The following is a 24,169-nucleotide window of genomic DNA, read 5'->3' as shown; positions in this document are numbered from 1 at the left end:
GGGGAAATGGTTCGGGTGGCCTGAAACACAGGCTACGCCCCAGGTAGCGGCCAGAGGTGAGGCGTGGAAAGGTGCCCGGGGTCCCGCCTGGGAAAACCACGACCGCTCCACCTGGACATGTGTCAGCACCAAGGAATCGGAGGTTTGAACAGAGTGACCTGGTCGGCCCCGGGCCTCGGAAAGACCCAGAGTGGGGCTTCGCACGTGAACCCGCCCACAGAGCTGCTCGGCCCAGCTTCGGGCTGCAGTGGAGCCTGGGAGCCGTGCCTGCAGAACCACGTGACGTTGGATGGCCGACCGGTTAGGTCGGTGCTTCTCCGTTGCCCTCCGGTCTTCCTCAGTCACCTGGGGAACCTGTTGAACGTGAAGGTTCTCCAGCCCCAACCCAGAGCCTGTGAGTCAGCGCAGAGGCGGGGCGGGCCCTGAGTAGGCATCTCAGGAGACCTCAGGGTTGTCATCAGACAGGCAGGACCGAGGGAGTCTGCTTCGGTCTCTAACACGGTGCAGAGATCTGATCAGCGTGTAGCCCAGCCATCTGTCAGCCCCACCCATCCGCCTCACCTGGGACCTGGTTAGAAAGGCAAATTCGTGGGCTCCAGTCCAAAAGTAATGAATCGATCTCGAGCCAGCAGAGACCCCTTTGTGGAGGTTCCATTGAAAACCTTAACGTTTTCTTTCACACCTTCCATCTGGATCAAGCCCGTGAACAGAACCCACCTGTGGCTGGATAAGAAGCGCTAACAAAGGGGTCAGCCGCTCACATTGGCGTCACAGTTTACAAGGTGGTGACATGACTCTTCTCATCGACAAACACTTGAGAGAAGAAGCGATGGGCTCAGGGAGCTGAACTGCTTCGCCAACAGTCCTGTCAGGTGAGTAGGGAAGGTGGCCTGGAACCCCGGACTCCTTTCCTTCTCCCCATTTCCGTCCCTCTGGTTCCCTGGGCCCCTGAGGATTTGGTACAGAGGCTCCTTCCTTAGAACGATTCCCTTTGCCATTTGAAAGCCAAGGCCACTGAAAACGAAGCAGCCCTTCCCCGACGGCAGAGCAGATTTATTGCCTTTGCTTTAGGGCAAATCGACTTGCCCCTCCGTTTGCTCACAGCGCCACCTCCTTACTCGTAAGGTCAGTCCCGCGGCCCGCATTGGACAGGGGCGCCCAGGATTTTAGTTTTCTACCATTTTGACATTCTCTCTCCAAGTGACTTCAGAAGACATGTTTCCAAGATGACAGGAAAAATCACAAGGTACACAAACCTGAATTCTTTCACTTTAGTTACTTCCTGCTACGTAACTTTGGATACGTGATTTTACCTTTCTTCTGTTTTCTGTAAAATGGGGCGTGTCACAGCCTACTTTATTCTCCTTTCTGAAGTTTATAATATTTGAACCTGATGCCCCCAGCACACAGGCCTGGTATATAAAGGATATCCAGTAAACGTTAAAATTTTGTCTTTCTACTCTTCTGTTCTCTACCTCAAACAGTAAGAATGGTATATGTGTTTCCTAATATTACTACTTCAATAAATTAGAAAGTCCCTATCTTCGGTGCTGAAGGGAAGTCACATTCAAAGTCAGTTACAGTCATGCACCACCTGATGATGGGAATATGTCCTGAGAACTGTCTTTAGGCGATTTTGTCATTATGGGAACAGCACAGAGTGTACTTACAAACCTAGATGGAGTGGCCCACTGCACACCTGGGCTACATGGGATGGCCTGGCGCTCCCAGGCTACAAGCCTCTACAGCACGTTACTGTACAAAACAACACAAGATTAAATCAAGCGCGAGAGAAAACGATGCCACCGAGAGAGTAACGCGAGATGTTCGAAGCTGCTGTCGCGTGTCACGGCATACTGTTTTACAACAAAATATGTAAGTAGAAAGTATACACTCAGATAACGAAATGTGGTCCCTACATAAGCCAGTAACAGTTGCGCATTGTCATTATCAAGTATTGTATACATAATTGTATGCGCTCTACGTTTATACGACTGGCAGTGCAGTGGGCTCGTTTATGCCAGCGTCACCACAAACAAGTCATACATCGCGCTATGACATTTTGATGCTCACGACATCACTCGATAGCAACTTTTCAGCTCCGTTTTAATCGTATGGGGCCAACACTGTGCATGCGGTCCGTCGTGGACGAGAAAACGTCATTATGCGGCACATGATGGTATATTGAGCGGTGGTTCTTGAGTCTGGTTCAGGAACCAGCAGCATCAGCATCCCCTGGGAACTCACTTGAAATGCAAATCCCAGGCCCCACCTCAGACATATTGAATCAGAAACTCAGGGCTGAGGCCACCGTCGTGTTTCACGAAGCCCTCCAGCTGACATGGATGCATGCTCAGTTTGAGAACTGCTGGTCTTTGTTTAAAAACACAGGCTCTGCGAAGTTATAGGGATTCCTTCCTGAAACCCGCAACTGACATCATCCAGAAGTGTTCTGGAACAGGCTGGGAAAAAATCTAGACTTGCTAGAGCTCGAAACCCCCACCAGATTGTGTCATTGGCTAATTTTTCCAACTCGTCTCCTGCCGAAACTCCCCGCTTCCGGCATCTCACTCGGCCACCCTGTCCCCTTGCTTGGTCCTCGAACGCACCGAACCGCTGCAGCCCCGGGGGTTCCGCTGCTAATGTTTCCTTTGCCTGGAATACACCGCCTCGTTTGGCTCCCTTCTTTTCCCCAGGCCTCTGCTGAAATGTCACCTCCTCGGCAAGGACTCCTTGGCCGATCTTAGCTAAAATACTCCCCCGCATCCCCATCGCCCTTGCCGGCTATTTCTCTTTGTTATTCCTTCATCCATCCTTTAAGGGCTAGAACAAATGTTCAGAACAAATTCTTTCCGCTTTTCTTCATCTGGGACTGTCTCTTCCCCTTTCATTCCCGAAGGGTAGTTTTGTTGGATATGGAATTCGAAGCTGACAGTCGTTTTCATTCAGCACCGGGAAAATGTGTCCTACTTCCCTCTGGCCTCCATAGTTACGGGTGCGTTGAACTTGCGTTCCCTCCTAGGTACCGTGTTGTTTCTCTAGTTGCTTTCAAGTTCGTTTCTTTATCTTTAATTTTCGAAGTTTAATTATTATCACGTCTGCAATGGGTTTTCTTAGGTTTACCCTGCTTGGAGTTTTCTCAGCTTCTTCAACGTCAGTTTGTGTCTTTTGCCAAATTTGAAAAGTTTTTAGCTGTATTTCTTCACAGATTCTTTCTGCTCCGTCCTCTTTGTCCTCTCCTCTAAGACTCTGATGACATAAACGTTAGCTCTTTTATTATAGTCCCACAGGTCCCTGAGGCTTTGTTAACGTTTGTTCAGATGGGGCGAATTCTTTTGTTCTGTCCTTAAGTTTACTAATTCAGTGCTGTCATCTTCTGCTCTTGAGCCCATCCAGTGAGATTTTTTGTTTTTGTTTAATTTCTGTTAACATACCTTTCGGTTCTATAATTTCCACTTGGTTCTTTTGTTATAACTTCCATCTCTTTGCTGATATTTCTATATTTTTATTGTTTCAAGAAAATCTCTTGTTACTTGTCGAAGACATTTTATGATGGCTGCTTTAAATCCTTTTAGACAATTCCAGTGTTTGACTTATCTTGCTGTCGGCACCAATTCATAGTCTTTACTCATTCTGGTATTACTTCTCTGGTTCTTGGTCTGACAGGTGACTTTCCATTGAATCTTAGATATTTTGGCTATTATATTAGGATACTCTAGATCCTATTTAAATCTTTTATTTTTATCATGTAGTCGCCCACTTAGGTTAACATGTAGATCCTGATCTACTTTTGTGGGATGAGGTTCCAGTGACAATTTAATGTTCAAAGGCTTTACAGTACTGTTTTGATCTGCTTAGCTTCTCTGGTGCCCCCGGTGCTCCTACATCTCCAACAATGCTGCCTGAAGGAGCAGGAGAGTCCCCAGGCCAGAGCCACTTGGTGCATCTAGATAGGAGAAGGGAATGTCTGGCCTGTGGGGACAGAGATACTTGTTAAAGTGGGATCCCCTTTGCGCTGCCAACTGGCTACCCCACTTTCTCTTAGTGGAGTCTTGGAACAAGCAAGGGAGCAGAGCACTTCCCCTGGCCACTTATTGTCAGTGGGGCTCCCACACCATCCACCTTGCCACTGTCGCTGGGCTAGCCTGGGCTTCTCAGCAGAACTCACATTAAATCCAAGCAGGAAAATGCCACCTTCTGTCCCTACATTCAGAGCTGGAAAATGCCAAGCCTGGCCCGCCCCCTTCTGTCCTGCTGCTTTGTTGCCCACCCAGCCCCGGGGTCCCTAACTCTGAAAGTTTGCAACTTTCAGAGTTCTCTGTTTGACCTCTGCTATTTTTTTCAGGGATTACGGTGATACTTCACAGGGAGGAGCAGAGAAACAAACCTAAGCCATCATGTGTGCACCTAGAGTCTCATTTAATGTTACAAGATTGGTTGGGTATGAGTACCTGAAATCAAACACACCTGACTACAGCAGGCATGCTATTCAACTTTCATTTCTGTAATTCTTTTATCTTAACTATTGTGAAAATTAATAAAGGAAACTTCAACTACAATTGAAGTCAGGAAGGCCTGTAGAAAAAGTTCTCATGCCCTACCACTCCTCTTCAGTTAACCCCAACAGGAAGACATCAGTTACAGATGCCCAGGAGGAGAAGTACTTTGAACTTCCAGTCAGGAAATGCAGCAGGAGGAAGAGGTCCTTCCGCCCAACAGCAAGCCAGTCCATGGAAACACTGCAGCTTGGCCAGAGAGGCGGCATGCTCACCTGCCGCTTCCCGCCAGTGAACTTTCATTTTTCTCCTGCTGATAACTTCCTTGACACACCCACTTTTCTATAAAGGCCTTCTATCTTATTTTTTCCTAAATTTATTTTTAAATTATAGTCGACATACAGTATTATATTAGTGTCAGCTATATAACATAGCGATTAGACATTTGTATACTTTACAAAGTGAATACCATGATAAATCTAGTACCATACATAGTTACCCCTCTGGCACCATACGTGATTATGAGATTATTAACTATACTCCCTATGCTGTACTTTACGTCCCTGTGACTATTTTCGTAAGCAGAAATTTGACCTCTTAATCACTTTCATCTTTTTCATCCACCTCCGTGACCCCCACGCCACCCCCCAATCTGGCAAGCGCCAGCTTGTTCTCTGTATCTATGAGTTTTGTTTGTTCATTTATTTTGTTTTTTCAGGTTCCACATATAAATGAAATCATACGATATTTGTCTTTCTGTGTCTGGCTTATTCCACTTGGCATAATGTCCTCTAGGTCCACCCATGTTATAGCAAATGGAAGATTTCACTTTTTTTTTATGAAAAGCCTTCTATCTTATATAACCCTCAGAGTATCTCTCTACTTGCTAGATGAGATGCCACCCAATTCATGAATCATTTAATACAGCCCAGTAAATCTTCACATTTACTGTTAAATTTTATTAATCCCATAAAGTGTAAAAGTCTTCTAATGTCAATGAGCATATGCTTGAATGCTAGTAAATGGCTCCATATTGTTTCATCGTGTAGCTTAAACACAAAGTCTAAACAGTCTTCTATAACTGAATTTTTAAGTGTAAGAGTATTTTTAGCCTCCCTACATTTTCTTTTAACTTTAAAATTGAAATTTTAAACTTGCTTTTGATTAGCAGTAAAATCCCGCAAATTACTATGAGGGAAATAAGACCTGCAAAGGTAAAGGCTTAGAATTAAGTGATTCAAAATGTTAATTCTATTTCATGGGAGCTAAACTATAACTGTACACGGATCAGAATTCAGAACTCTATGAACACCATGCTGGTGTCTCCAGAGATGATGTCACAGCCCATGGCACAGAAGCCCAAGCTGGACAGTAGCTGCGCCTCTAAAGTGAGCTCTTCAACCTTGGCTTTTATCCCCCCTATCTAAAATTACAGGTTTGATAAAATATTCTGTCCCCTAAAGTTTTTTTTTTTTAATTTTTATATGTATGTTTTATACCTGGCCTTTATCCAGATCTAGATGGTTTAACTGTACTAAGTATATTTAGCAGTCACATTGTTTATACTCCTTTCCTGGCTCATGGTTCCCCAGTATCAGAGTGTTAGGTTAATCAACTAACTTATTACAGACAAATTGGATTTCTTGGAAAGATTAAGGAGGAAAAATGGCAGAAAGTCCTGTGGTCTCCTAGAGAGAGGACGAGGGACAAAGGCTACGAGGGGTCAGCCAGGGGTCAATCCTGACTCAATGAATATATTTCATGAGACTCAGGTGTTTGAGAATAAAGCCATTTGCTCAAGTGCAGGCCTGTTCGTTAGTTACAGCTGCACGCCGCTGCCGATGGAAGGGTAAAGATTCTTCCCATTTTCTCTCCTGATGTCCTTTGTTCTGGATCTTGAACTTCACTCCCTTTTTATCCACAAATAAACCCTTTACCCAGCCGGCGGCTGAGGCTCCTAGGCTTCCCTGGGAAGAGTCACCCATGAGGCCCTGTGGTTTAGGGTGGTTCTTCCCCCACTGAAGGGGGCATAGTGAGGTTGTTGCGGGCCGTGGGGAAGGGAGCCACGTTCACCGCTCACCTGCACTCTCTGCCCAGGTGCGTGAACGATGATTGACCTCAAGATTGCCATCGCCATTGGTGTTGCCTTACTGATCGTCTCATTTGTGTTGATGTCCTTTGTCATCAGTCTTTGCTACAAATTGGCCAAGGCTTTGAAGTAAGTGACATAAGAGTGAGTAACACCCCTCAAATGGGACCCTTGAGCAGGGTCTCTCCTTGCCGTGGGGCCGCGCGCTGGGCAAGGTCAGGAAGGTGGGGGGTGGGCAGGTTTAAAAAGGCAAAGGCAGGTGAGCCTAGAATCTTGGCTTCCTCCCCTTCTGGCTTGGGGTTGTGAGCTCAAAAGTGAGTGTTCTCAGCCAGGTGGCTGTTGTGTCAGCGCTGCGGTGCTGTCACTGACGTCGGGTCTTTGCCCTCAGCGGGTTGACTCGGCACACTGGCTGGGCCCCTCTGTCCCCGGCACGGCACCGTGGACCGAAGACTGTGAGGAGACTGCACCAGCGAGTCTCCGCCCCGTGGTCCCTCAGGCCGGGCTGACTCCATCTCTTGCCTGAGCTGAGGGGGTGGGGCGCTCAGGGTGTGCTCCGGTTCACTGCTCATGGCCTTGGGGACAGTGAGGTGGCCTGTCGGACTGTGAGGAGCCAGAGCTGTGTGAAGCTCCTGGGAGACAGTCCTTGACAAGGGAGTGTAGATCAGACAAGACATAATTAAATTTGGAGACAGGACCTTTTCAAATATGATGTTCCCATTCTAGGGCAGCTAAGCCCGTGAGCTGGAAGGTAAACTCCAGACCCGGGGGCCGCCGACTGTGGCCCCTTCCCCATCATGCTCTGCACTTGGCGGGCCTGCGGCGACCAGACCCCCACTGGCACGTCACTCTCCCTTCTTCTCTGTGATCTGACTTGACATTTCTAGCAATCTTAGGAGAGGAAGAAACTAGATAGGAGCTTGGGAGGGGGGCAGACAGCTCTCACGTCAGGCTGGTGTCCCGTGTATGGCTGGCTCCAGCCCTAAAGTTGCCAGCTCCGCCGACAATTCGTTAACAAATGGACTGAGAGGGAAGATTGTAATCCCGTGTGTTTTGTGTTTTTTCTTAAGAACTCCAAAGGTTCCTGTTTGTTTCACCTTAAATAATGATCCAGCCATGGTCATCGAGGACAACACGGCAGCCACAGCCATTACCATTGGGTCCTGTCCCAACCTGTGCTACGACGAATGTAACAAATGTAACGATTGTAACGAATGTACCGAATGTACCGAATGTACCGAATGTAACGAATGTACTGAATGTACCGAATGTTATGACACATGTAACGAATGTTATGACCCATGTAACCCATGTAACCCATGTAACGAATGTTATGACACATGTAACGATTGTAACTCGTATGCCTATTTTGATCCCCAGCCACTGTGCTACTGTGATGTAAATGAGGGGCTCTGACTTGGGGGGACACAAATATCCTGATGAGCAATATTTTTTTCTTAGTAGATGTTTTATTACTCGTCATTTTATAGTGTTTTATATTATCTCATATACTCTATAACATGTATGTACTTTGAATAAATGCAGTATTGAAAATAATCCTGCCTCCGGTATTTTTGTTTTTGTTAGTTATAGATGTACTTAAATTTGTGTATCACCTGCTTTGGGACATGGGGCAACTAGCTTGTAATATTATCTTGCAATATAAAGAGAGAATAGAAAATAAAGAGAAGCCATGGGGATTTAACAGGAGAGGGTGCTATGTGAGATGCTTGGGTTGCAAACATAAAGCATCTGAAAGCTAAGGTTAGATGCAGCTTCACAGCAGCCTAGGCAGAAAGGGAACTATGATGCCTCTGTGAGGGAGACGAACTTTTTCCTGATGGTAAATTCTGTTTAGATCTTATGACATGGGGCCCTCTCTTTAAGACTAAACATATGGACATCTTCCATTTGGGTTTTGCAGATTCAGAACCCGTTTGCAAACCTTGGCATGTGCTAAAGTCTGTGTGCAGTGTCTGTGCAGACGCTGGTGTCCACCAGAGCCAGGAGCACCAGGTCAGCTCTGAGGGCACAGGGTTCCCGAAGGGAGATCCCCTGCCTCGGAGAACACTGGACTCGTCTCGTGGCAAGTACCATGGCAAGGTCCTCAGCCGAGCAGGAGTCCGAAGGTAAAGATGAGTGTCCTGGTTGCTGAGTGGAAGGGGCCGTCAGGGAGCCACAGAGATGGGACCTGGGCCGAGTAAGGGGGGTCGCAGGCTCGCTCCAGCAGTCTGGGATCCGGGCTGCTCTGTTCCACCAGAGCCTCGTGGTTTGGCAGTATCAGTGTTTGCAACCATGTGAACCAGGTCAGTTACAGGATGGGCACTTGGCAGAAAATACTGACCTGGGTGAAAGTCCTTATAAGTGAATTTACGATTTCCTACTGAGAAGAAAAGCCCCTGTGACCTAGACGGAATCCCAGACTCCGCCTCCCTGCCTCACACAGCTGGTGCCTTTTCGTCTGTGCTAGGCCTTCCAGACATCGTCACTGCCGGCATTCCCCAATTGTCATTAAATGTGGACTGCCAGTGAAGTCCTATTTAGGACACGACACGAAAACAAAACAAAAAAACAGCCTCTTCCCTAAACCTCCCGCTGCTTTGACATCCATTTTGTTTGGTCAAGTGGCCTGAGAGGGCCTTAATGACACTGGACCCCCCATACAAGCACATGCCACAGATCACAGCCCAGAGGCCCGGGTAACTAGGCTCCTGGTGGCCGCTCTTATAATCAAGTCTTCCCCGACCTGCTCCTTTTGTGCCCTTAAATGAGGCCGCCATGGAGCTTACCAAAACTCCACTCTTTTTGGTGTGAATTGACAAATCCAGCCTTACTCCAGGCACCCCAAAGCACTCCACCCAGGGACCCCAACTAAAGTATAAACCCCAGGTCCCAACTCCCTCTGCCAGCACCCGGCCCCGATTCCTTGCGTGGCCCCTCGAGGCACGCCAGGTGCTCCCTCCATGACCTGAGGGAAAACCTCTATTTCAACTTCAGTTTCTCTCGTGGTCCCTCTGCTGGACATGGATCGCTATCCTGTACCCTGTGCTCTACTTAACAAATGTCAATTTAATAAAATCGCAACATGCATAAAATTCACAGTACATGCAGGGAAATCATTGATGTATCAAATTCCACTTTGCCAAATATAACTTTTTAAAAGATCGTGATCTTGTTCCCCAATTATATTTCATCACCAAATACATGCAGAAGAAACTATCACTACTAGTTTTTCAACCATCTCTATCTATTTTCATTCATGGTCCTTGCCCTGAAGGTGGTGATGTGGCTACGATGACAGGGAGACATTTTGTAAATCAATGAAGAGATTCCAAACACCAGAAGCCGTAAAACTTAACCGAGGCAGGTTTCCCCTGAAGGACAAAGGAAATACTCTCTTGTACCTGTATATGTGGTGAGTATCCCACAAGCCTAGAACGCATGATGTGCGAATCCTCAGGTGAATCTGTGGTCAGATTGTTCCTTACACGGAGCTACCTTTGTACCATCATAAAATTGAACAAAGATATATAAATCGGCCCTCGTTTGAAAGAATAAATTCACCAGAATGTGAAAGTGTGTAAAATACCCCTCTCGTAAAAATAAAACATTTTAAGGAAAGATTCAATGAACATAAAACATTTCTATTTACTTAAGACAAGCAGTTTCCAGAGTGGATGCATTTATTTTTTAGATGCAAGCATATTACCTTTCAACACACATACACAGTTACCATTTCTGAAATTCAGTCTGCCAGCGAGAACGGCCGCCTCCTAGAGTCACAGGCCTCGCTCCTCCCATGCAGGGCCTGGCCCTTCCCACTGCAACATCCAAGAAGGGCTCTGGAAGGGAGAACCTGTGCCAGCTCAGAGACGGAGCGTTCTGGGTTAATTGGAGAAAAACGAGATGACTTCGGTGGAGCGCCGGGTCGTGTGCCTGCTGGCTTGACAGCACTGAGGACCCCTGCCAGTGCTGTTCCCTCATCAGTAAACACTCAGCCCAGTAAAACGCAACAAACAAACCAAACAAACATATAAACAAGCCCTAAGATGACTTCTCTAATTTTACATCATTCGCTAGAAAGTAATAATACAAGGAATAAGCCAGTTTTGATTTTCACTTTCCTATTTACTAGTACCCTGCACTGAAACATATACTGAAACTACGTATATGTTTCGGTGTATGTATACAGATGCCAAACACACTGCATCTTATTCATTTTCTGATGTAAACAGCAAAATCTAAGTCAGTGATCTGAATTAAGGGTTCCAAGCCTTAAGTATCCAATTTACCAAGAACAATGATTTAGAAAAAGAAAAAGTTATCAAGTAATCTTAAGCATTATTTTTATACTCCTGAGACTATGAAATAAGGTCTTTTATAAATAAAAATACACTTCTCTCCAACACATATACAATACACACTAATGAACTGCATTAGAAAGCCTTAAAAATTTTCAACATTTAAACGACACAGAAGCGTACATAAAATTCTGTAAGAGTGAACAACAGTGTAAACCAAACTAGTCATGACCGTATCATGTTAACTCTGGACAGTACTGGATTTACAAACCGAGTATAGTAAAACGAACACCAACGTCATTATGTGTGTGGCTGATCCTCAGATGGCATTAGATACTTGCTCTGAACTTTTTGGGCCTTGGCTTTGTAATAAATATGTATAAATATCTGTAGTGCACTGTACACGCTGAGCGCTTATCTTTCTCCATTTGAAAGTCTTTCTCCGGAGTCACAATGTCTTAGAGGCGTCCCAGTGGGTGGGGAGTTGGGGTTCTGCAGCACGTCCATTAGCAAAGCCACCTTATTATCTATGTGCTCCTGGAGTCTATAGATTCGTTGATCGATGTAGTCCATAAGTTTCTTTTCCATCAGTTCCATATTTTTCGAAAGAATCTTTTCCAAGTAGGAGCAAACAGGTTGCTCTCCCATTCTAAAAATAAATTTAAAATAATAATATAATAATTATCCCCAATATTAGAACAGAAACAACCAAACTACACAACGAGCAGCCGACACGCATCGCTGAAGTTTGTCTCCTTGCGACATATTCCCAGGTTCTAACATACACGTGCGGCAGGCAGCCCAGTCCTGAATGCCCACGGCTTCTTATTTAATTCTTTAAACACTGACGCCTACAACTGAAACGAGAATCTGAAAATGAAGACGACAGAATTTCTACTCTCAAAGAACAAGCCTTTAGAAAGGAGGGTCTTTTGAATTTTGAGCTCCAGATCAAAACCGATCTTGCCAAAAAAAGTCAAGGTCTCCATGGATGTCTCTCAAGTAACCCCCGAATAATTTAGCCAGTTTTGTCTTATTTCATCCACACCACCTTACTAACGTCCTGAAAAGTTCTTTTCTAACCTAATAGGAAAAATATCGCCTACTTTTCTGGAATGGGAAAATTAAACCAAAAAAAATAAATAAATAAAAAAGCATGGCAGTTTCTTAAGACGAATGAATACGAGGACAGAATTCCAGAGCATGGTTCACAAAACACTGGGGTCTCCATGACTTTTTCCGGGGTTCCATGAGGTCAAAGCCTTTTTGTAATAACACTAACAGGTTATTCGAAGCTTTCATCCTCATAGTCTCATGAATGTACAGTGACCTATCCCAGAGGCTACATGATGAGTAATGTCATTGTTGTGACTAACGTAGAATGTGTGGTTGTCTGTTCTTCCGTTTCTGGAATTTGCTAAGGTGGTAGGTTTAGGGTGTGAAGCAGTGTGTGTCAGAGGTTAATTCGGTTTGTTCTCAGTCCTGCTGCGGTCACAGTGGCTGCTGACCAGACGTGCTATGATGAACAGACACGAGAATCCAAGCAGAAACTAACATAGATTTGCATAAACTTAAAACGATACCATCCTCACTAATCTGTTCTTGGGAAAATATATATCTTTCCAAAATTATATTACTATATAATGGGTTTGTTATTTTTAAACAACTAAATAATTTTATAGAGCCTACATAAATAAAGGTTCTTTTAGAGTCCTCAATTTTAAGAGTGGAAAGACCAAAATGTTTGAGAACCATTACTCTAGAAAATATGAGAGATTCAAAAAAATACTTTATTTTCAAATAATTATAGATTCACAGGAAGTTGTAAAGAATGATTCCCCAGGACCCTTCATCCAGTGGCCCCAATGGCTATATCTTACCTGACTTCTTACCATCCCTATCAAAACCAGAAAACTGTATGAGTACAGTGTGTGTGTGACGCACTCTCACACGTACACACACTCATGTCAACGTCACCACAATCAAGAAGCAGAACTATTCCCTAACTATAAAGATCTCTCTTCTCCTACCCGTTTAATGTCACATCCACTCCTCAAATCCCCTCCATCCCTAATCCTTGGTAACCTCTAATATGGTCTCCATCTCACAATTTTATTTTGAGACAGTTATACAGGCATACCTCATATATTAAGCTTCGCTTTAGCATGCTTCACAGATGTTGTGTTTTACAAATTGAAGAGAAGACCCTCCATCAGCAAAGAGATCACGACTCGCTTTATTGTGAAACTTGCTTTATTGCAGTGGCCTGGAACTGGACCCACACCACCTCCGAGGTATGCCTGTGCAAATGGAATCATACAGCAGGTGACCCCTTGAAATTGTCTTCCGTCACACAGTATAATGTCCTTGAAAGCCACCCGAGCTGTGGCGCGCATCCACAATTCATTCCTTTTCATTGCTGACACAGACGTACTGCCATTTGTCCCATCGTCATAGCATTCCTTCTCCCACCTCAAGGAACAACTACTAAGGTCCATTTGAGCAGCTTGTCTCAACCCTGCCTTTTCCTACTTGGCCTCTAAAGATATAATAGGACCCTGGGGGACTCTTACCCTGCCACACCGCACTTGAACAAGAGCATTTGCTTCCAGATCCTGGGGAGTCTCCTCAGATCCCCTAACCTGGCCCAAAGTCCTTTTGTCCTTTTTCCAAAAAGCAATGTCTCTGCATTCAATCTTCATCACCAAAACTCATGAACTGTGCAGGATCTGAGGTTTTAATCATACTTACAAGCGAATAAGCTAAAGGCTGTTTAATTTTCATGGTCAATAGCAGAAAATACAAGACTACTGGTTTCAAGGAAAAGGACCTTATTACTCATTGCAAAGGCTGTCACCAGAGCTTTGTATTAGATTGTGTCAGTTTCCCATTCTCCCCAAGTCCCATAGGGATGACATAAGGGACTGATGATGGATACCTAAACATAGTGGCCTGCCCTACAAAATAGGAACATTGAACATGAAGGATTTGGTGCTTTCATTGCGAACTTGCTGTCTGTCTGAAGACATTACTTCATCTTGCAGTGCTGGTAGATGCAACGGGAACCGAGAAATGACTGGGGTAAAGAGTAGTCAGGGCCTTACATTCTTGAGATACCTAACAAGAATATGCAGGGACACTCGGGGCGCGTGGTAGATTGCTTCTCCCAACAGGTACAACCCTCTGGAGCGGAAATTTAACAATATCTAACAAAACTACATATGAATTTATCTTTTGACTCTGCAATCCTATTTCTAAGAATTTACTGAACATACAGGTCAAATAACATAGAAAAATATATATGTCCAAGTTTATTCATATCAGGATTGTTTGTAACTTGAAAATATTGGAAACAGTAAGAAAATGAACAACCCAATTTCAAAAAGGGTAAAAGATCTGGACACCTCACCAGAAAAGATGTACAGATGGCAAATAAACATGAAAAGATGCTCAACATCATGTATTATTGGTGAATTGAAAATTAATATGAGATACTACACACCTATTAGAATAGTTAAAATCTACAACACTGACAAGTGCTGGTAAGGATGTGGGGATGCAAAATGGCACAGTCACTTTGGAAGACAGTTTGGCAGTTTCTTACAAAACTAAAATGCTCTAACTGTAAGATCCAGCAATCATACTCCTTGGCATTTACCCCAAAAGTTGAAACTTATGTCCACACAAAAATCTGCACGGTTTATAGCAGCTTTATTCATAGTTATCAACCCTTGGAAAAAACCAAGATGTCCTTCAGCAGGCGAATGGACAAATAAATTGGTTTAGACAATGGGTTATTACTCAGTACTAAAAAGATGTGAGCTCTCAAGCCACGAAAAGACATGGAGGAATTTTAAGTGCATATTCCTAACTAAAAGAAGCAAATCTGAAAAGGCCGTATGAGTCCAACTATGTGACATTTGGGAAAGGCAAAATTGTGGCGAGTGTAAAAAGATCAGTAGTTGCCAGGGGTTAGGCAACAGGGAGGGATGCATAGGTAAAGCACAGAGGACTTTTAGAGCAGTGAAACTAACCTGTATGACATTATAATGGTGGATACATGTCATACATCTGTCAAAACTCATGGAATTTATAACAAGAGTGAACCCAACTTAAACTGGACTTTGGGTGATAAGGATGAGTAGGCGCATTGATTTTAACAAATGTATCGCTCTCTGGGGAATACTGCTAGTGAAGGAGTCGAGTGTGGAAAGCAAAGCTGTATGGGAACTCCGTACTTGCTGCTCAATTTTGCAGCGAACCTAAAACTGCTCCAAAAAAATCTATCATAAGAAACAAAAATAATATTTTTTAAAAGGAAAAAATAAAATGTTGCCTGGGGAAAGGGGAGGAAATGGGTATGGCTGTGGAAGATGGGAGACAACGTAATTAAGAGGAATCTTGCACTGGACCAGTGACAAAATATCATGAAGAGTATGTTTAACTCAATGCTCACCTTCGAGAGAAAAAGATAACGCGCATATGCTCTGTCATCACAAATTATATGATTTAGCATTGTTATTGGTGGTAGTCTGCCCCAATATACACTGATCTAACCTCTCTTGTTCACATTTTGCCCGTACCTCCCTACGACTAAGAAGTAATCCCCTAAACAAGGTGAAAGCTAGAATCTGAATCCGGTTTTTCTACACATCCTATACATGGAATGTTTTCTCTCTCCACGGCTTCGCATGGTTAACACTAAGCCACCCACTGTCCTCTGCAGGAAAGCACCGGAACTGAGGTCTAGGGATGTCCCTTTCCTGCCCTTATTTCTTCGCACTTGCTCCCCCCAATCGCGGCGTTAGGGCGCAGCTAACTTTGACTCTGTCCTTCCGCCCATCACATCAAAGAGGGGCGCGGTGTCGGACTTTCAGCTTCTCCTCCTAGCCTTTGATTCCGGTGACTGACTTTCCGAAGACCGCTGGAGGAAGAGGTTCAAAGACGCTTCTGGGATTTTCCTGGACAGGGGACTACATCATAACAAATTCGAGGTGCAGTTCCTAATGGCTTGCGAGTTTCCGCCAGGGAGGATGATTCTAACTGAAGCTTAAGTTCAACTGACTCTTTAGGAAATGTCCGAGAGTTGGGAAACGCATCGCCGTGGCCTCCCCAGCCTGGAGGACTCGCCTCGCAGAGCGCTCAGACGCCAGCGCCTCCGGCGTCGGCGGGTACGCCCACCACCCCTGTTTCGGATTCAGACTCGCGGGTTCCTCCCTCGCGGCACCAGGCGGCGCCCGAGGGCGACGGGAGATGCGCATGCGCGGGTGGAGGCCGGCGCCGGAGCCGACGCTCCTAGCCACCGGCTCCCGGGAGAACATGAAGGCCGGCAAGGACGCCAGAGGAGCGCGCGGCGAGGGGCCGCGGAAGCTGGGGCTCTGCGTCCTCTGCGGTCTGCCCGCAGCAGGAAAATCAACCTTCGCGCGAGCCCTCAGCCACCAGCTGCGGCTCGAGCGGGGCTGGGCCGCGGGCGTCGTCGCCTATGATGACGTCATGCCAGACGCGTTCCTCGAGAAGGCGGGCGCACGGCCATTGGTCAGTACGGAGGGGGCGGGGCCTAGGCTGCGGCGGCGGAAGGACGGGTGCAACCTCCCACACCCGCTGCGCGGTACCGGGTGCGGCCCAGGCGGGTTACGGCGCGGGAAAGTGGAGCTCCGTTAACACAGAGCGAGTTGACTCTGTCTTCGAGTAATTCGTTGTAGAGGTTTATACGTATGTTTGGGGCGTATATGCGTTGTGTTTACAGTGGAGCCTGAAGACAGGCTTAGGTGGAAAGCCCCCTCCTCTCCTGGATGGTAACAGCTTTACATTCATTTATTCACTTGTTCTGTCATTCGGTCATTTAATATACATTTCTGGAGCACCAGTTGGTGCTAGACCCTCTGCGGGAGGCTAGGTGTACAGCGGACTAGCAGAGACAGACAGATGCGCAAAGAAATGCCTACACGGTAAACCCTGCTAGAGTGGAGACCCTATATGTACACAACTGGGTGTCATGACGGGCAAGAGAGGGTCTGAGCTGCCTTCTGCATGGTTGAGTCTGAGAAGAGTCCACAGAGACCTGGCATCATTGAGGAATTTCCAGGCAGACTCCACGATATATGGGAGGACACGGAGGCGTGGGAAAACAAGATGTGTTTAAATTAGAGAACGCCAAATGGTTCAGTTCAGTATTGTGGGATGAAAGTTTCATATGGGGTCTGGTGGCAATGAAGTATGACTGCCTTACTGGCCAAAGCCGAATGTAAATTGTAATTCTTTGGTCTTTTGTAGCCATCCCAGTGGAAATTGCTTCGACAAGAGCTGTTGAAGTACTTAGAATACTTCTTGCTGGCTGTGATTAATGGGTGTCAGATGGCTACCCCACCCAGCAGGACTGAAGCCATGTGGGAAGATTTTATAACCTGCTTAAAAGAGCAAGATCTCATATCTTCTGCAGCGCCTGAAGCCCAGTCTTGCTACCTCTTAACAAAGACTGCTCTTTTTAGACCTTTGTTTTTGATTTTAGATGACAACTTTTATTATCAAAGTATGAGATACGAAGTCTACCAACTGGCTCGGAAATGTAATTAAAACATTTTTTTCTTATGCACAGAGGCATTTATTTGCATATCAAAATTGTTACTCTCTCTACTGAAAATTTAACTAGACTGGGAGGTTTATACGGATGACTTAATTTTCAAAGCTAGATATTCAGGTTTGCAAATGGTCTTCCCTGTTGCAGCTGGGATAGTTTTGTCTCATATGTTGATTTCACGTTTTGGAAAATAGCACACAAGTAATCCTTGTGGTTTCAAATTGTTTTCAGATTCATTAGGCTTTTGCCAGCTCTTTTTAGATTGTTCTCTCGAGACCTGTTTACAGAGGAATGGACAGAGACCCCGGCCACTGCCTGCAGAGACCATCCACCTGATGGGAAGAAAGATAGAAGAGCCCAACCCTGAGAAAAATGCTTGGGAACACAACAGCCTCACAATTCAGAGTCCAGCATGTGCTTCTGAGCCCAGGTAGCCTACTCAAAGCCATCCTTTACTAGATGTCTCCCTGAGGCAGGCACTGTGCTAAATGCTTTACTTGCGTCCACTTGGTTAACCTTCACACAGGCCTTGGGGAGATATTGTTTTATCCCCTTTTGTATAGAAGAGAAAAAGAAAGTTTAGTTTTCCCAGCATCACTGAGCTTGTGATAGCTGAGATTCGAACACGAATCTGTTTGCAGATGTGTGCTCTTGTTCAGATTCCATCTCCCAGAGGTCAGAGCAGGGACTTCAGAGTGGGGCATATTTTTGGTACTCTTGCTAAAATAGAATACTAGTCTAAATAGGTTGCCCAGTAGTTTTCTCAAAGAAAAAAAGGAGAACTGGTACTGAATCCTAATTTTGCCTTAAAGCCTGCTATAGTTAGGCTGCTTGTGTATAGGTAAGGCTTGTGGCCGTGGTGTCTGATGCATTTTATTCATGATATATGTCGTGAGACTTTTACAGCAGTGCGTTTCTAATAAAAATTTCACTCTTACGCTGATGAAATGTTCTACATTTGCACCGTCCAGTATGGTAGCTGCCAGCCATAAGCGACTAGTGAGCACTTGAAACGTAGCCAGGGCAACTGATGATCTGAACTTTAAATCTTATTTTAATTACTTGAAATTTAAATAGCCTCATGTGGCTAGTGGCTGCTGTATCAAACAGTGCACTTCTACAGGTAGATTGCCCACCGTCCCTTAGCTCCTGCCTAACAGTTGTTCACAGGGCATCAGCAACTTTTAAAGGCTAATTTTTAAAAACTCAGTCTTCAAAATGTTTAGGTCCTAGGATACGGTTTCCATGCATTTTATAATATATACTTTTACATACTAAAAAAAGTTGGATTGAAGTCACTATCGTTTATAGGGTTTATGAAATAAGCTACTGCTGAGGTTTCTAATTTTAACTTCTCGTAATATCTTGAAACTTTGAGCAGGTACACAACCTCTCGATTGCTGCTCATTTAGTACTATTTAAAATTTTTCCTTTGGAAGCAAGTGGCTGGTTGAGACATCGCAATATCCCATGAGAGCAGCATAAAGTTATCATCCATGCTTTCAGACCAGTGATGGCCAGTTCTTGCGAGAAGCAAGGAGCAGTGTGGGCTTCTCCGATGCCATGCCAACCCTTAGCAGAATCCGCAGTTTCGTCGTGGGTCTTAAGGACCTGGTTGCCTTTTCTCACATATCCAAAATAGCTACCACAGAATCGTGAACAGGTTGTTTGAAGTCTGGTGGCCCTGAATTAGAAGTCGATAGATGATCTGACAAATGTACCTTTCCCAGGCTCCTATGAAATCCTACTACTGTTCTCAGCAGCTGTTGAGCAAATACTATGTTGAGCAGATACCATGTCATTAACACTTCGTGTGTATAATCTCATCCAGTCTTCACAGTGACCCTTTGGGAGTAGACACAGTTGTCCCCTTTTTATAGATGGGATAACTGAGGCCCAGGTAAGTGCAGTAACACTTCCTGGTAGTATGTGGCAGAGCCAAGATTTGGACCCAGTGCAGTCTCACTCACTCTAGAACCTGGGCTCTCTTCAGTGAGAAAAGTCATCTTGAAGTTGAGATTTAACTCAGTGAGTTCACTCCTCTAAATTTTTTCAGTGCCACCCCTTGTACTCTGAGTAAAATTCAAAGGTCATGCCATAACTTACACGTTCTAACCCTGATTCACTCCCCACCCTCATATCCTAGAGCGCTCTCTCCCCTTGCCACTTTTCATCCAAACTAGACTTCTCTGTTACATGAACCCAAGAAACTTGTTCTTGCCTCAGGGCCTTTGCACTTGCTGTCCCCTCTACCCTTCCACTGTTTATGCCTGACTGGCTTCCCTGAGCATCCTAACTAACCATCAAGTATGTTAATTAGAGTACCCAGTCACTCTCATCGTTATCACTGCGTGTATTGTCTTAACTCACTTACTACTTGTCACTGCCTGAAATAATTGTTTTTTGCTTATTATTATCTGTCTCTCTCCATTACATTGCCTCTTGGAGAGGGTAGGCTTCTTGTTTCACTCCAAGCTTAGCACATAGGTTCATATACATAGTTGTACAGTATTTTTCATATAAGGTGTTCAATAAATATTTGTTAAACGAATGAATGAATTTCACCCCAACCCTCCATGGCCCCTGGACAAGTGAGGAACTTTGCTAATCCACCCAGTAAATGAGCAGATGACAGAAAGTAAAGATAGAGCATCTTTCTTTAGAAATAGAATTCCAGTAGCTAAAGCTTAGCACTTAATGAGGGAAAAGAAATAATGTCTTTTCAAAGCTTTTTGATAGATCTTTGGAAATTAATATATTTTTAATGAGGGGTCTTTTGGGCTTATGATTTGTTTTAAGCTTCTCCATTTCGATTTTGCAGGTAGAAGGTAGCTTCCAAATCACTTCGTTTTTTACTTCTTGTTTAGGATCTTGGATTATTAACATTTTTATTCCTCTAGAATTCAGTTTGGTGTTCATAAACACAAATTCTTTGAAAACAGATGTTTGCTCTAAGGATTTATTTTATCCCACCTTCTCTTACAGCCCAGAGTTGACTGATTTATTGCTCACTGCTTTGGAAAATCCAGTAAAATATGTCGAGGACAATGTGGAACAAAAGGTAAGCCTTCCACTTTAGGTTTAGCATAAATGAGAAGAAACAGCTTCTCGCAGGAGGATTTTTTTGAGCCGAGTGTAAAATATGAGTAAAGTGTGAAAGATGCTTTGACACTGCCTTGGCCTCTCACCAGCGCCCAGCTTCTGGTCCCTGGTACAGTGGTGGCCGCTCGCACTGGCTGGTCAAAGCTGTCAAATTTTCAGGAATGGGCGTCTGCCGACATTGTGTTAGTAGCTTGAGAGGAGTAAGGATGGCACCATTTACACCACAGAAATCGACAAACACTACAGATCGGTTTTGTTGTTGTTGTTTTTTCTGGAGAGCCCATTATTGGACATTTACCAACATCCCACTGCCCACATGGAACCCAGTTTATAACTGAATGCATTTCATTTAGACCGTCTCTTATGGAAGAAAAATAACAGGAACAGAAAAGCCACTTCGACTTTTCTTTTACTCTTCACCTCCGCGTCACCCCCACTTCAGCCATGGCTTCTGCGTCCGACGGTTCTAACAATGGCATCTGTGTTACACAGGAAACGGACCGAACTATCTGTTCAACGAACATTCTTCATCAAGCTGATCAGGCACTCCGAAGAATTGTCTCTCAGGCAATGAAGGAAGCGAAAGGTATGTCGAGGAGTCGCACTGCTCCAGAGTGATACAGTGGTGGCCACTCTCGTTCCCTCATTGCTTGGCCATCAGGTTTACATCACGTTTTCTGTTTAAATCTGCAACTTGGTTATATGGAACTAAAAATTCTACCCCTGGAACCAGGTACTCAGCCATCCAGTAAATTCTTATGGAGTGGCTACCCTGTACTCTTCTGGATACTGGGAAGTTGGGAAGGAGCAGAACATTAAGGTGAGGAGACAGACAAAAAAGAATGAGTATATACTCTGAAGAAAAATAAAGTAGGGTAAGGCAGGGCAGAGTGATGGGAAGACTTATTTCTAAGGGTTAATCAGGAAGGCTTCTCAGAGGAAGTGACATTTAAGCAAAGACATGAAGGAAAGAGCAAGCCGTGCAGATACATGGAAGATCATTCCAGGGAGTGGACACATCAAGTGCAGAAGCCCGGAGGTAAAGTTGTTTGGCATGTTCTAGAACAGAAAAGAGGCCACTGAGTCGGCGTAAAGTAAGGAACAGTGGAGAGGTCAGGGACCAGGTGTAAAATCAGCATAAGGTTTGAACAGGCTCAATATATTGTCAGTCTAGGCCGAGATGAAATACGTGGTAATTATTGTTTTATAATTCCTTTAGGTTTTATAATCTTTAAAAACCTTTAGGTTTTGCTATATTTAAACTTCGATGTAAAAAATCACAGCAGCTTAACATTTCTTCAGCTCCTTTTATATGCTAAGTGCCTTATAAATATAATTTTCTAGTCTTTACAATCCTATAAGGTAGGTTTAATTTTATAAATGGGGGCACGAAGGTTCTGAGAGGATCACATAACTTGCCCCAAACTAAGCAGCTACTAAATAGTGTACTTGGGCATCTTGGGGTTCAGAGCTGAGTCTGACTGGTCTGTACTTCCTATTATGCTCACCCACAGCACCCACACTTTGCAAAAGGAAAATACACTAATATTGTTTTTCAACCTTTTTTTTTAACCATGATTTGTAAGTAGATTTTATATTGTAACCTCGTATGTAAGTACATGAAGACAGCCATGCACAGAGGCACATTTCGCAAACCCTCACATGTTTAATGAACTCTGCTATGTGGTATTTGATTCCAACACTGGTTGCAACTTGCAACTCACTGATGAGTTTCAAACCAAAGTATGAAAAACAGGACTGGAACAGAAGTGGCAGCGTAATTAGGATAGAAACAAAAGTAGTTGCAGTTCAGTCTGAGCCCTTTGCCTTTTTTCACGAAGGGAAGGGGGACTAGGGTTATGCCCAAATCACTCTTGATTCATTTCCTATCCATTCAAGTAATTTTTTTTTTTTTTTTTTTTTTTGGTGAGGGAGGTGGTACCAGCTTCTAGATGGGTGCTTAAAAAAAGTGCCGTTATCCCACTCAAGAAATTAAAAAGACAGCTCACAGCAGGGGAGAAAATATTTACAAATAAAGTGTCTTAGAAGGAACTTGTGTCAAAAATATATAAAGGACTCTTAACACTCAGTAATGAAGACAAATAATCTGATTTTTAAAATGGGCAAAAACGATTCAAATGGACATTTCTCCGGGAAGATACACACATGGCCAATAATTGCATGAAAACACGCTAGATATCATTAGTCATCAGGGAAATGCAAATCAAAGCCACAATGAGTATGTTGTGCACCCACTAGGACATCTGGAATCAAAACATGTAGTGTTGGTGAGGATGTGGGTAGATCAGAGCCCTCAAGCGCTGCTGGTGGGGATATCAGATGGCACAGCTGCTTTGGAAACAGCCTGCCAGTTCCTCCAGCAATTAAGCGTACTGTTACCATGGGACCCAGCAATTCTACCCCTAGGTACGTACTCAAGATTAATGAAAAATGTACGTTCACATAAAAATGTGTGCACAAATGTTTATAGCAGCATCATTCATAATAGCCAAAATAGGAAGCAACCTCAGTGTCCATCAGCTGACGAATGGATGGACAAAATGTGGTCTAGCCACAGAATGGGTTATTCAGCCATAAAAAGGAATGAAGTGTCAATCAATACATGCTACAACCTCAAAACATTATGCAAAATGAAAGAAGCCAGTCACAAAAGACCACAAAGTATATGATTCCAGTCATGTGAAATGTCAGATAGGTAAATGTAGAGACAGATTAGTGGTTGCTTAGAGATTGGGAGAGGTAGAGGGTGGGGTAGGAAGGTGACAGCTAAAGGGTACAGGTTTTTGAGATGATGAAATATTCTAAAATTGAGATGATAGTTACATATATCTAAATATACTAAAACCACTGACTTGTAGTTTAAATGGATAAGTCGTATGGTATGTGAATTATATCTCGAGCTGTTTAACAAAACAGTTCAGTTCTCCAGTCACACTACCCGCATGCAAGTGGCTGCTGGATTGAATAGGGCAGATACAGAACATCTGTCATCGTATAAAGTTACATTGGACAACTGTTGTAGGTGAGATCAGTTTCAAAAACAAATAGTCATTTCCTATCTCTGCTTTTTTGCCCTACTACCTGTTAGTTCCATAAGATTGTAAGTCAACAAGAAAAAAATTCTCTTTCAGAGTTGTCTTTTCCGCTCAGGAATTTCATAGCAAGTTGTGATTTGCTCGTATCACGTTATGTAACCTTTTGTTTATATGTTAAAGCAACTCAGGGTTATTGTGATTATTTACAGAATCTGGTTTGTCTGAAGTAATCAAATTAAGTTCCTGATGTCATTAGATAACCCAGCTTGATTTAATTTACACAAATAATTTAGAATATCTTTATTTTAGATGAACAAGTACTTCCTTACAACTTGAAGCTTCTAGCAGAAGAACTTAACAAGCTCAAAGCGGAGCTTTTGGAAGACCTAAGAGAAGGAAACAGAAAATATCTGTGCTTTCAACAAACCATTGACGTATCAGATGTTATTTCTTTTTTTCATTATGAGAAAGATAACATTGTGAGGAAGTATTTTTCAAAGCAGCATTAAAATTTCTGAATTTCCAATCAAATGTCTGAATTTGGTTAAGAT

The 24,169-nt window shown here is 44.0% G+C and overlaps 1 protein-coding gene across 2 annotated transcripts; it reads left to right on the top strand.

The window, feature by feature from the left end:
• The first annotated feature begins 16,127 nt into the window (after positions 1-16,127).
• Positions 16,128-24,149, top strand: PSTK (phosphoseryl-tRNA kinase). 2 transcript variants are annotated; one of them, XM_039870793.1, is made up of 7 exons: positions 16,128-16,418; positions 17,157-17,448; positions 17,692-17,890; positions 20,446-20,521; positions 21,055-21,148; positions 21,296-21,382; positions 23,928-24,065. In XM_039870793.1, the coding sequence occupies exons 1-6, from the start codon at positions 16,137-16,139 to the stop codon at positions 21,379-21,381; spliced, it is 1,029 nt and encodes a 342-aa protein (XP_039726727.1). In that variant the 5' UTR covers positions 16,128-16,136; the 3' UTR covers position 21,382; positions 23,928-24,065. The 2 variants fall into 2 exon arrangements, with proteins under 2 accessions (XP_039726727.1, XP_039726726.1); XM_039870792.1 differs by lacking the exon at positions 21,296-21,382 and having other exon boundaries at positions 16,129-16,418; positions 23,928-24,149.
• The last annotated feature ends 20 nt before the right edge of the window (positions 24,150-24,169 follow it).

This window comes from Pteropus medius, unplaced genomic scaffold (genome assembly GCF_902729225.1).
Source record: "Pteropus medius unplaced genomic scaffold, Ma_sr-lr_union100, whole genome shotgun sequence".
NCBI classification, from domain to species: domain Eukaryota; kingdom Metazoa; phylum Chordata; class Mammalia; order Chiroptera; family Pteropodidae; genus Pteropus; species Pteropus medius.
This window is presented reverse-complemented; position numbering and strand designations above follow the sequence as displayed.

Excerpts from the sequence above, each read along its gene's own strand:
- PSTK (XM_039870792.1), top strand. The coding sequence starts at position 16,137 with ATGCGCATGCGCGGGTGGAGGCCGGCGCCGGAGCCGACGCTCCTAGCC. Across the intron at positions 20,522-21,054 it reads AGGACAATGTGGAACAAAAG|GAAACGGACCGAACTATCTG; the intron begins GTAAGCCTTCCA and ends TGTGTTACACAG. Across the intron at positions 21,149-23,927 it reads GGCAATGAAGGAAGCGAAAG|ATGAACAAGTACTTCCTTAC; the intron begins GTATGTCGAGGA and ends TCTTTATTTTAG.